We start from the raw sequence: 12,190 nt of genomic DNA, 5'->3' as shown, positions 1-12,190 counted from the left end.
CCATAAAGAAAGCAACAAAATCCCAATAAAGAAAGGCGTCAGGCAGGGAGATACGATCTCTCCAATGCTATTCACAGCGTGTTTACAGGAGGTATTCGGAGACCTGGATTGAGAAGAATTGGGGATAAAGGTCAATGGAGAATACCTTAGTAACTTGCGATTCGCCGATGATATTGCCTTGCTTAGTAACTCAGGGGACCAATTGCAATGCCTGCTCACTGACCTGGAGAGGCAAAGCAGAAGAGTGGGTCTAAAAATTAATCTGCAGAAAACTAATGTTTAACAGTCTCGGAAGAGAACAGCAATTTACAATAGGTAGCGAGGCACTGGAAGTGGTAAGGGAATACATCTACTTAGGACAGGTAGTGATGGCGGATCCGGATCATGAGACGGAAATAATCAGAAGAATAAGAATGGGCTGGGGTGCGTTTGGCAGGCATTCTCAGATCATGAACAGCAGGTTGCAATTATCCCTCAAGAGAAAAGTGTATAATAGCTGTGTCTTACCAGTACTCACCTACGGGGCAGAAACCTGGAGGCTTACGAAAAGGGTTGTACTCAAATTGAGGACGACGCAACGAGCTACCGAAAGAATGATGGGTGTAACGCTAAGGCATAAGAAAAGAGCAGATTGAGTGAGGGAACAAACGCGAGTTAATGACATCTTAGTTGAAATCAAGAAAAAGAAATGGGCGTGGGCAGGACATGCACTGAAGAGGGAAGATAACCGATGTTCAGTAAGGGTTACGGACTTGATTCCAAGGGAAGGGAAGCTTAGCAGGGGGCGGCAGGAAGTTAGATGGGCGGATGAGATTAAGAAGTTTGCAGGGACGACATGGCCACAATTAGTACATGACCGGGGTTGTTGGAGAAGTATGGGAGAGGCCCTTGCCCTGCAGTGGGCGTAACCAGGCTGATGATGATGATTTACTGCGTCTCGTATACTGCCCGTGGAACTGCGGGCCATACTTCGTCTAATATTCTACTGCTTTGTCATCTCTCTCATTGCTTCGCTCTTTGGGCGCAACTGCGACCTTTTCCCTGACGATTCTGCGTTCGGTATGCCTTTGTTCGTTTACACGACATCGGTATTCCACACGTCGTTGAGCAGAAATGTCTTTTTTTTTCTTCTTCGGCATCTTGTACTGCTGCTGCCTTCAAAGTGCAGATTATGCCGTTGCTTCTAAGAATAATGACGTCTCAAAGCCAACCGCCAACTGTGATCGGGAACGCCGGCCGCGCGGAGCCGCTCTGAATTACGTCTGCCGAGGGTTCATCGGTGCGTGTCGAAACCTACGTACAGTCAACCGCAAAAGTTTACGGGACGCAGGATCTGCCAAGAAACTGGATTCTCGCGAAGCGTGGTCGCACAGCCGCCGAAATAAATGTTCCAGCATGTAGTAGCCTTCGCCACCTACGCAGTAATTAAATAAATACGAAGTGTCATGCCTTAACAGTGAGGGAAGTCACATTTGAAGAGGAAACATCATCCCGTAAACTTCTGCTGTTGACTGTACACGTAGCTGCATTAGCCGCCCCGCGCTGTTACCGAAACGCTGCCACCGTTGTTGGCAATTGAAACGGCAGGTTCGTCTTCTTTAGCAGCAGCGGCAGAACGTGATAGGCGCAGAGCTGGTTCGGGTTATTGGTCGCGGGATGTTTTATAACCCTGTATAGTTTTGTAAAGTTGCATTCTTGCGCCTTCGTGCCTGCGGCTTCGAGGAGTAATGACAGGAAATTTTCGTTTCGTTTTTATTTCTTTGATGGGTGTAGCTGTCGACCCAATCATTATGCTATAGTATGGAGCCTCAATTCCTTATGCCACTGCGTGTGTTTTATACAATACCTCTCCCTCCCTCACAATTCCTCGAGAACGCAACAAATAATTCATTACGGTATCGTTTAATGAGACCGGTTTAAAATGCTCGACAAGTGTATCTAGCGCGGCTTTAAACGTGAAAAAAAATACGAAGAGTATGTTAGCATCGCTCATACTTATGCGGTGGTCTCGTGGTACAAGCTGAGGCCACTGACGTTGTGCACACACGTTATGACCACGCTGCCGCAATACGAAGGGCAGCTTCTTTTTCTCCTGTCGACGTGTTTTCAATGCTAAGCCCGCGTTACAGCCGTAAAGCACATGAACCAGAAGGAACAAGCGAACCGAACGGCTTGATCGTTTAGTGGCACCACTATCGAGTCATCAGACAATAGAGCGAGTAAAGCGAGTGAGTAATGAAACGGCTGTATTAAAAACTAATAAAAGGGGGGAAATAAAAGAAAAAGAAAATAAATGTACAAATGACCTCAGGGCCTAGGCATTACATGAATTTATAAAGATCGTTGTTCCTTATAAAACCAAACATCATAATTTACTCATTTAGACGGCCTTGCTGTTAGATGAGCACCATTATTTGTAAACCTCGTCGTTTGCACCACGGAGAGACAGTCCATGGATGGGCCGCTTCTTTTGTGGGCAGCCAACGATCGGCACTTCCACAAAATATGTGCTTTGAACGTGGTGTGGTTTGAAGGCCACTTATGGGGCACTTCGGCTGTTCTCTCTTTTGTGGAGGATCAACAGACAGAGAGAGAGAGACAAAAAAATAAAGAAAAGGAAAGGGAAGACAGTGATGTTAACAAGAAACGCATCTGATTGGCTACCGTGCGCTGAGGGAAGGGAAAAGGGGAGATGGGAAGAAGAGGGCTAGAGGAAAGGGCTCCTCACATGCACTCCTAGAGACGGCCGAGGAAGACGAAGTGTTCCACAGGATGATGGGCATCAGTGGAATCATCATCATCATCATCAGTGGCCTAATGAGAAATGCCTCACCCGCGAGATAACGTCTCGGCAAATGGACTTTTCTTCGACAGTGTAGAGAGAGGGTGCAATGTCATATCTGAGCATTATAGGAGCACAAACTTTGACTGAAGCGCGGGGCTTTAAGTAACACCTTACTTGCCGCGCTAGCCCAGTGGCTATGGCGTTGCAAAGCTTAGCTCGAGGTCAAGGGTTCGATTCCGGTCGCGGTGGCTGCATTCCGAGGGCGGTCGGAATGGGGGAAAAGAAAAGAACTCGTGCACCATGCGTAAGGCGCGCTCAAGGAACTCCAGATTGTCGAAATTATTTCGGAGTCCTTCCCCGCGACGTGCCTCAAAATCAGATTGCGGTTTCGGCACGTAAAACCCCACATTTCTCTCTCTCTCTCTCTCTCTCTGTGTGTGTGTGTGTGTGTGTGTGTGTGTGTGTGTGTGTGTGTGTGTGCGTGTGTGCGTGTGCGTGTGTGTGTGTGTTTTAAGAGCATGTAAAAGGCACCTCTGACAATTGAAACAACATGCAATCGCGTGCTTCTTTTCGGGCTTTATTCGGGCCCTTCCTCGCACGTCGTGACGCCAGGAGGGTCATACACGCGACTTCACCAGAATAAAAAAAGTAAAAAAAAAACAAGCTGTCGATTGGTCTATGTCGCAACTGACGAATCGGCGGACTATCCATCGGTCCATATATATCGGCGAGCGGTCCGTCAGTCTAATCGGCGAACTGTCCGAATCCCTCCATAACGGAACTGAAGAGCCGGAACTGACGTCCCTCGTCCCGTACCACTCGGCATGGACGTAGTGTCCTAATGTACACGTGCCTGCTTGAGAAATACGCGGCGAGGAGAAGACAGTGTCAATGGCGATCAAGAAACCTCTCACTCGCCTTCCAGCTCGGAGTGGTTTTAGAGGCCCTTTCTCTTTTACGGTAGTGTGGCGCCCTCTCAGTGCGGATGTGTAACTCAAAGCAGGCAGCAACGTCTGCATTAGACGTATTTGCCGGCATCACAATGAAATCGAAAACAAGTTTGGCCACGGCAAACGTCCTTTCAGTGCCGATGGCCCCGCATCTGAAGCAGTTGTGTGAGAGAGGTAGGAAACGGAAGAGAGGTTGTCGACGAAAAACACCTGACAAAGTGTACATGGCTCGAATGATCAATAACTTGAGACATTTCTTTCGTTGGTTGCATGTGTAACAAATATGTATATGCAAAGAAGTTCCCGTACTCTGGTTGCATATTGGGATGTTTAGGAAATAGTCGCGACCAGCGCATTGAGTTCGCGCCCCTGGATTATTATTATTGTAGTGATCTTTTTTGAATTTGGATGTAGCGACTGACGTGGGAGTATAAATCAGAATTTAAGTACGGAGGAAGCGAAGAAAATACAAAATGACAAAGTACAAAATAAAACAAAAGAAATGCAAAATAGAAAAACAAAATACCGGAATACCGAATAAAATATATCCATAATAATAATATTTGGGGTTTCACGTGCCAAAACCACTTTCTGATTATGAGGCACGCCGTAGTGAAGGACTCCGGAAATTTTGACCACGTGCGGTTCTTTAACGTGCACCTAAATCTAAGCACACGGGTGTTTTCGCATTTCGCCCCCATCGAAATGCGGCCACCGTGGCCGGGATTCGATCCCGCGACCTCGTGCTCAGCAGCCCAACACCATAGCCACTGAGCAACCACCGCGGGTTAAAATATATCCATCAACCGGCGATGTTTTGTAATGCCGCATTCAGCCATAGCATTCAAGACAACTTTCTGTTTACAACCGTTACACATGAGTAAAAAACAAAACATATGCAGAAATATTGGAAGCTGATTATCTCAGTAAACGAATATCTTTCTGACCCCGCAGAATTATCCGTGCAACATTGCTATGAAGATGGTATGCTTTGACGATAAAAACGTGTTGTAGTGATGTGTAATGCTTCTGGATGAGTATAGGATAAGGTTTCAAGTGGGTCAATCAGGTTTTAATTAGAAGCCTTTCTTTGGTTGTGCTTTAGACCTTATCAATACGCGCAAACTTGCACTGCACTGATTGTATACTGCGGCTAAGTCTCTCTCTCTCTCTCTCTCTCTCTCTATTATATATATATATATATATATATATATATATATATATATATATATATATATATATATATATATATATATATATATATATATCTGCGTCACAGATAGATAGATAGATAGATAGATAGATAGATAGATAGATAGATAGATAGATAGATAGATAGATAGATAGATAGATAGATAGATAGATAGATAGATATAAAACGTGTTTTATCTAGGGACCTTAACTGCCTCTCTCTCTATAAAATCTCATGCGAGGCGAACACTGACGGAATGATGTCATTCTCGTAACGAACCGCCATCAATCGAGCGCGTGCCAACCTGAGAGCCAGCCTATCAAGCAATCTATATTCGCTTCAGCGGAACCCAAAACAGCTCTACGAGGGCATCCCTACGCCAGCAGATAAGCGCGGAGCGCAGTCGATCATTTGGGTGACAGCTCTTCGCACGTTTGTTTAACGCGGCTACGGTGACGCGGCGTCCAAAGACGTCTCTGTCCTGCGTCGATGTTTGCGTCTTCATTTATGCAGGTATACGCTTCTACCGTAGGTGTTTTCTCTACGCTGAAGTTTTCTATCGAAAAAAGCATTTCGAGCACAGCTGCGTTTCTCGCGTCCTCGGGTTTAGTGGTCAAGGTTCAAACCAGTAACAAAAGGGCGCGTTTCGAACTTAAAAGAAAATACACAGCTGCCGCCATCCTCGGCGGAATGCTTGCCCAAATGTCAGCCCGTAGCTGACGCGCCCGGGCCGCCGGCTGTTTCACTCTTGGCTCCCGCACGAATCTCTGGCTTCTCGGCGTTCTGTACGCATTGTTCAAAGCGAGCTCCACTCTTGACTTCGTTTTTCGGGATCACCGCAGGTAGTGACGTATCGTATCGTCACTTCCTCGCCGCCCTTTCTCTCGAGCGCACGACGTAGCCGACAGCTATAGACACGATCGATGTTTCATAGCGGTTAAGGCGAGCCGACCGCGCGTCCGTGTTGTGGAACAAAGTCGCGTGCCGCTTGTTTAAGACCACGCGGCACGCCTCAGACGATGAAGCGTGCTCGAACCGGCGGCTCTCTGAGCCGAGTTTTCGCGGTTTTGATCTTCGTGTGGTGCGCCTCGGCGCTGGTGACTGGAGTTCCTGCTTCTGCTACCAACGGCAGTCGTTACGAGTCTGGGTCAGAAACCGACGACAACGACCAGAACGGCGGAAGTCTGTCGGGAAAGAACTATAGGAAAGCGCACGTTAACGTCATAGAGGCGCCTGGCAAGAACGTGACGAAGACGACAAAGACGACGACGACGACAACGACGACGACGACAACGACGACGACAACGACGACGACGACGACACGTAGACCCAGCATCTCGGTCGTGACGGTGACGAAAAAGGTGAGGGTGGTCGTCGTGTACGAGTCGCACTGCCCCTACAGCCGGCGCTTCATCTACGGTCAGCTCCTTCCCACGTTCCTGAAGATGAACAAGTTCATGAACCTCACCATCTTGCCGTTCGGCAAGGCCCGCGTCGACAACGTCAGCGCCGCGGTGCCTCGCTTCACCTGTCAACACGGCACGAACGAATGCATGGGCAACATGATCGAGACCTGCGTAGTGCACGTGGTGAAGAAGCAGATGACCGTCGTGAAGATCTTGGCCTGCATGTCCCAGAGCTATCAGCCCCACCTGGCGGGCCAGAAGTGCGTCGAAGACACGGGGGTGAAGTGGTCGAAGATTCAAAAATGCGTGACCAACAAGGGAACCCGCTACCTGCTCGAAACCGGCCTGGCGACGTGGAAGATACAGTCCTACGTCGCCCGGGTGCCGCTGGTCGTCGTCGACGGAGAGATGGACAACTACGTCGAGTACTACGCCCAAAAGGATCTCATGAAGCTCATGTGCGAACACCTCCCGTACGACGACTACCGCGTTTCGCCATGTGCTGCCGTGGGCAAGTGAATCTGTGGTGCGCGCCTCTCAGGCTAACCCATTCCGCATCGCTTTTATAGGAAGTATACGTGGAATACAGGAAGTGATGGGTGGTCATATGAAAATACGTGTCCCTTTCTCGAAAACGACTCCTTTGCTCTGTCTGTAGATCTCTTTTTTTCCCCTTCTTTCTTCTGCGTGAGACGTCTGTATACGCCGTCACTTTCCTCCGCACTGACGACGATGCGGTGTCCAGTAACGTGCTCGGCCTGTCATCGACGTTGCTGTTAGCGCCGTGAACGTCGCTGGACCGCGAGACTCGATCAGGTGGAGACGCTCAGGCAGCAGCATTGCTCTGTGATTGCTCTGTGCTCTGCATTGCTCTGTGATGATCGCTGCAGCTCTGTTGAAACAATTTCGTGCGCAGTGCAATGATCCCTCACGTGTTTCGCACATAATTTTTTTTATGTAATCGACAAGGATTCCGTACAAATTCCGCATACCTACCGCAGTAATATCGCGGAAAACACGTGGGATCATTGGTCTTCGCACACGACGTGTTTTTGAAACGTGAATTTTGCTTTGCATATGGCGCGCACACCATAACGCTAGTTTGCGTTTGTAGCCTGTTCATGGCTTTGCGGTGTTGTGGAGGCAAGTTATGGCGTATCACCTAATCAGTAGCGTATCCCTCACAAAGCTATTCACATGATAGAATTTTCGTACGATTGGTTGGCTCCTTCGTGGTATCGCGTTGCTGGCAACCGTGAATGGGCAGTCAGTGGTACGCAGCAACCGGGGATCAGATTCAGGTTTGATTCGTACGGGTATGCACGTGTACTCACGTACATGCACGTGGTAAAAATGTACGTATTCAGAATATTCTGTTCAGAAAGAGGTGGCCATAGTCAATCACTGTACGAAGAATTTTATAAATTAAACGTAGAACTTAAATTGCCAGATATATAAAGTACTACGTGACAGTGATAATTCTAAAATTCGGCGCACGTTAAAGAGACAGAAAGCGAAGATAACGTAAATGGCAGAAAAGTGATAGATAGCCATTTGCAGCAATAATAACTCAGCACTGTTTTAACAACAGGGAAAGCCGAAGGCGAATGCTTTTAGAAATCCCAAACAATGTGAGTTCAATCTTACTTGAGAGGAGTTTGAGAGTTCGACTGCTGATGAGTTGAAGCTTATAATCGTGAATATAGACGGCCCTTAGATTGTATTTTCACTTCGCAAAGACCGCTTTGTTTTCCTATTGCTTTTTTGAAACAAATTCTGCAGAACTAACCACAAACAAAAGTTGTTAACAAGTCTACTTAGTTTGTTTTATTGCGGACTGTACACTTCCGAAAATGTTCCCTGATGAAAAATGTAAGGGTATACGTCCACAGCCTGTACCGGGCGTTTCAGCGAACACTTTTTTTTCAGATTGCCTGTAAATCGCGATATATGCCATGAAGTAATTAGTTAAAAGCTAATTAGTCGATTATATATTTCAATTTTTTGTTCAGGTAATGTCCGCCTCTTTGAGTATAGACCAGCTCACGGACTACAATTGTGTTGCCTGCCGCAGGCAATTTAACGAAAATGTTTTTTTTTTTTAGTGTTAGCTGAAACACCCTTTACATTGGCAACGTATCGGCTTCCCAGAAAAGCGTCTATAAACTTTAATAGGCTGTCACAAAAACAAACAAATAAAAGGAATTAAAAAAAAAACTTTGTTAGGGAGCTTTATCTTCAACAAAACTACATCGTTTTGTGGAAACGGAAGATTAGAGCTGCCAACTGCCACGTTTGCAGGAAGGGTTATGACCGCTTCTTTTCGTAGTTGGAAAAGCGTTGGGAAAGAGAGAAAGTGCCGCCGGCGCAGGTCACCGATTCGGTCACTTCTGCTGACGCTTCCGTCACTATTTGCGTGCGACGTGCCATTTTCGATGCGCGCTGCCCTTGTCGTCTGCTTTCTTCACGCAGCCGCAGAAGTTTTCAAATAACTTCGACAGTAGCCGAGAAATTCGATGACGTCACTAGGTGCGGAGAGATGTCCTAAATTATGGTGATGCTAAAAGACTCACGTATACTGCCTTCTAATATCGCGAGGTTTAAGGAGTTTTTTGCAGTCATATTTGCGTGTTGTAATCACGCGCGATGAGCGAGGCTACACATAGTATGCACGTGACGTCACATCCGCTGCTGTCGTCTGCTTCCGCTACCTTCCGCCATCTTGGGGTACCTTATCAACAGGCGCGCGCATAGGCCTATAGGTTCCCCAAGATGGCGCTGCCGTAAACCGGAAGTCGCGGAGTATCGTTTAATGACGTATGTGCATACTATGCATAGTCACGTGGGCACTTTTCTTGCCTCGGAGTGACATCCGACGCCTTCGGTCACCGCAATTTATCGCTGTGCGTTACATCGGGGCAAGCGACGGAGAGCTGTTTTCGAGAAGGGGAGCTTTTATTCTTTGTGTTGTTTTGTATATGATTGTGTGCCATACGAGAATCTGTGTGCGGGTTCTACAGTTTACAATTCTAGCGGCAGTTTCAGCCCCTGCCATCCATAGCGTCCGTTCAAGTTGTACCTGGTTTGTGATATTTTTCTGTAGCGGCGATGACATGCAGTGGCGGCTTTAAAGAGATGCTATTGAGAAGCAGTAAATCAGTCAAAGACTGGTATAATACTCTTCTAAAAAGGTCGTTTGCATTCCTTTGGCGAGAAAGGGCTGCTTGTGAGCGGAATGAAGGCCGAACTTCCGTCTCTCGAATTTCGCGTCCAGTCCGGGCGCAGCGCCTATGACGTCAACGTGACGTCAACTTGACATCGAGTCTTGCAGGTGATCTTTCATTATTTGCAGGTTGCTTTAGCCAAGAAAAAAGTTCTCACAGTGGCCAGGTCGAGTAGTTTTTTTTTTATCTGCTGGATAATACAACGTTATCCTTCTTTATATTTAAGCAATTTCCCAGCAAACGCTGTCAAAAGCTACGATGCCATAGCGACTTGTTGCCGGAATCTGAAAAATCGCTCACGTTCTTTTCCGGATTACGAAGCTTCCGCGAACTCTGAGATTGACGTATATGGTAATTCTAACGTGTGTCGAAATGTCCGGCTTATAGCTCGACATTTCTTCGTTAACCTTTTACTGCACAATTTTTTGTTTCCTCAAAATATTATTCATGGCGCTGTAGGGAAGCATAATAGTACCTGTACTCCCATGGAAACTTACTTTAGCGAATGTCTGTGGTTTCAATTTGCAGAAAAAGGGTATGTTGCATATTTGCAACAATGTGCAAATAAAGAAGAAGTTGAAAGTAAAAGATAGATTTAGTGCGATTCATACTCAGATGCTTATTTGCACAAGACAATCATTGGTGCACCTATGATTTAGTGTGGAACAAAAAGAAGCACTTGTACATGTTTGTGCAGCACAGGTGGTTCCCACACTTCGTGCAGTACGTCATGCAGATTCCCGTCCAGCCAGGAAACAATGCAGTGTTTTCGGGTTATTGACAAAATGTAGAACATCGAAGCACAGACGTCAAGCTGTGCCCGTGACGACGTGACACGGCAACGTGCGGAGGCACAGCGTACTTTTGAAAAGAAAAAAAGGAAATTTGACCAGAGAACATCTTGTCCACATATTGAATCGAAACGGACTTACACTCGTGGCTGTCGTGACTAATTGAATAGTCACTGCCTTCACTATCAGGAGGAATTTCTAGGCCATACCAGCGTTTCGAAGCCATTTCATTATTCCGAAGAAAATAAACCATGTACACGTTGTTGCATTTGTGCAACATAGCAACGTTCTGTCGCCAGGAACAAACTATTCCGAAATTGCAATATTTTTTTGAACCTACAGAGTCAGAAGGATGTGGAGAATAGCGTAACAATTTTTTTTGCGCTTTGTCTTATGGAGAAATACATTTACAATTTGTAAAACTTACCTATATCACTGCTCCTGGGTGCGCGCAGCCTCCGCCACGTTTGTTTTGGTAGAAGATGCAAAGAATTAGCACAGATTGCAGCACAAGGTGCCGCGTTTTACAGACCAATGTTGCGGATATGCAACAACATGTACAGGAAGCTCGAAACTGACTTTGCTTCGGTTTTTAACGCCGTTCATCAGAATGTTGCGTAAATGCAACAAGGTGCAGTAAAGGGTTAAAGGGACACTAAAGGGAAACAATAAATCAGTTTAGATTAATGAAGCATTGTTTCAGAACTCTGCAGGCAGTCATTTCGAAAAGATAGCTTGAATATTACATGAGAAAATGAAGGTCCAAGTATCAGTATTTGAATTTCGCGCCGAAACCCCAGCGCCGGTGCGTCAGCGTGACGTCAGGGATTCCAAAGTATGTTTTCGCATTTGGGCCGCATTGGCGGAGTAAAGGTTCCGGAAATTTGCCATGTTTAATATCTGATTCCTTTAGAACACAATGTGGTCAATCTGTGCCGCTATATATAATTAGTAGGCCCTAAAAGATGCCATCAAAATCCAAGGCGTCACAGCCCCCAGCTGCGGGAACTTAAGTATATGCGTCGCCACCGGTATTTCGTTCTTGCGCTTTTTCTGGCTTACCAAACGCCTTATCGTTGTAAGAGTGGTGTTTTTGGTGTTGTAGAAAGGTAATTTACTGATGCAGAAGAAATCATTTTTCACTTTAGTGTCCCTTTAAGATAACACCTTATCAATCTAAAAAGATAGGCAAAAATAATGACGTTATATATATATATATATATATATATATATATATATATATATATATATATATATATATATATATATATATATATATATATATATATATATATATATATATATATATATTCATGTTACTTAGGGCACTACTCATTTAGACTTGCTCATCGAAATAGGGTATTATGCGCCTGGCTTGTCCGGAAAAACAATAACAAAGTGCTAAGAAATGGGTAGCTGAGTGCTTTTCGGCATAGTTTCCTGGAAGCATTAGCAGATATGACTCTGGCGCCAATGTATACGCGAGCTGCAAGTAGATAGATAGCCGTTGTTTCTAAGTCCATTACGTTGTGCACTCTATCTCGCTCATATAGCTGAATATAGTGCTGGGAGTTTAGGGATGGCGGATCGCGCACTTGTGGAAACAATAAATCCGAGAAATTCACGATTTTTTATCTCGTTTTTGGCAGCTGCCTGTTTCAGTAATGTTTAAGATGCGAAAAAAGAAAAAGCTAAATTTTCATATCGTAAAAATTAATTTGTATCTGAAACTTGTAAATCTTCAGTTCCAGCCACCGTTGTATTTGCTGTTATATGGCACCGAATGGTTTCTTTTTCTTCTAATTACCCGTCTTCCCCTCCGTTGCTACCCGCTTGCTCTAA

At 45.7% G+C, this 12,190-nt stretch overlaps 1 protein-coding gene and 1 long non-coding RNA gene across 4 annotated transcripts in view; both read left to right on the top strand.

Annotated features, from left to right (window-relative positions):
• The window catches only part of LOC135912737 (uncharacterized), a 49,520-nt gene that overhangs the window by 33,894 nt on the left and 3,436 nt on the right, over positions 1-12,190 (top strand). The gene's annotated exons all lie outside the window — the stretch shown is intronic.
• Positions 5,735-11,523, top strand: LOC135912732 (gamma-interferon-inducible lysosomal thiol reductase-like). The gene has a single exon (XM_065445255.2). It carries the CDS (start codon positions 5,947-5,949, stop codon positions 6,850-6,852), a length of 906 nt encoding a protein of 301 aa, XP_065301327.1. The 5' UTR covers positions 5,735-5,946; the 3' UTR covers positions 6,853-11,523.

Source organism: Dermacentor albipictus, chromosome 9 (genome assembly GCF_038994185.2).
Source record: "Dermacentor albipictus isolate Rhodes 1998 colony chromosome 9, USDA_Dalb.pri_finalv2, whole genome shotgun sequence".
Classification (NCBI taxonomy): domain Eukaryota; kingdom Metazoa; phylum Arthropoda; class Arachnida; order Ixodida; family Ixodidae; genus Dermacentor; species Dermacentor albipictus.
This window is presented reverse-complemented; position numbering and strand designations above follow the sequence as displayed.

Coding starts and splice junctions, on each gene's coding strand:
- LOC135912732 (XM_065445255.2), top strand. CDS start 5,947: ATGAAGCGTGCTCGAACCGGCGGCTCTCTGAGCCGAGTTTTCGCGGTT.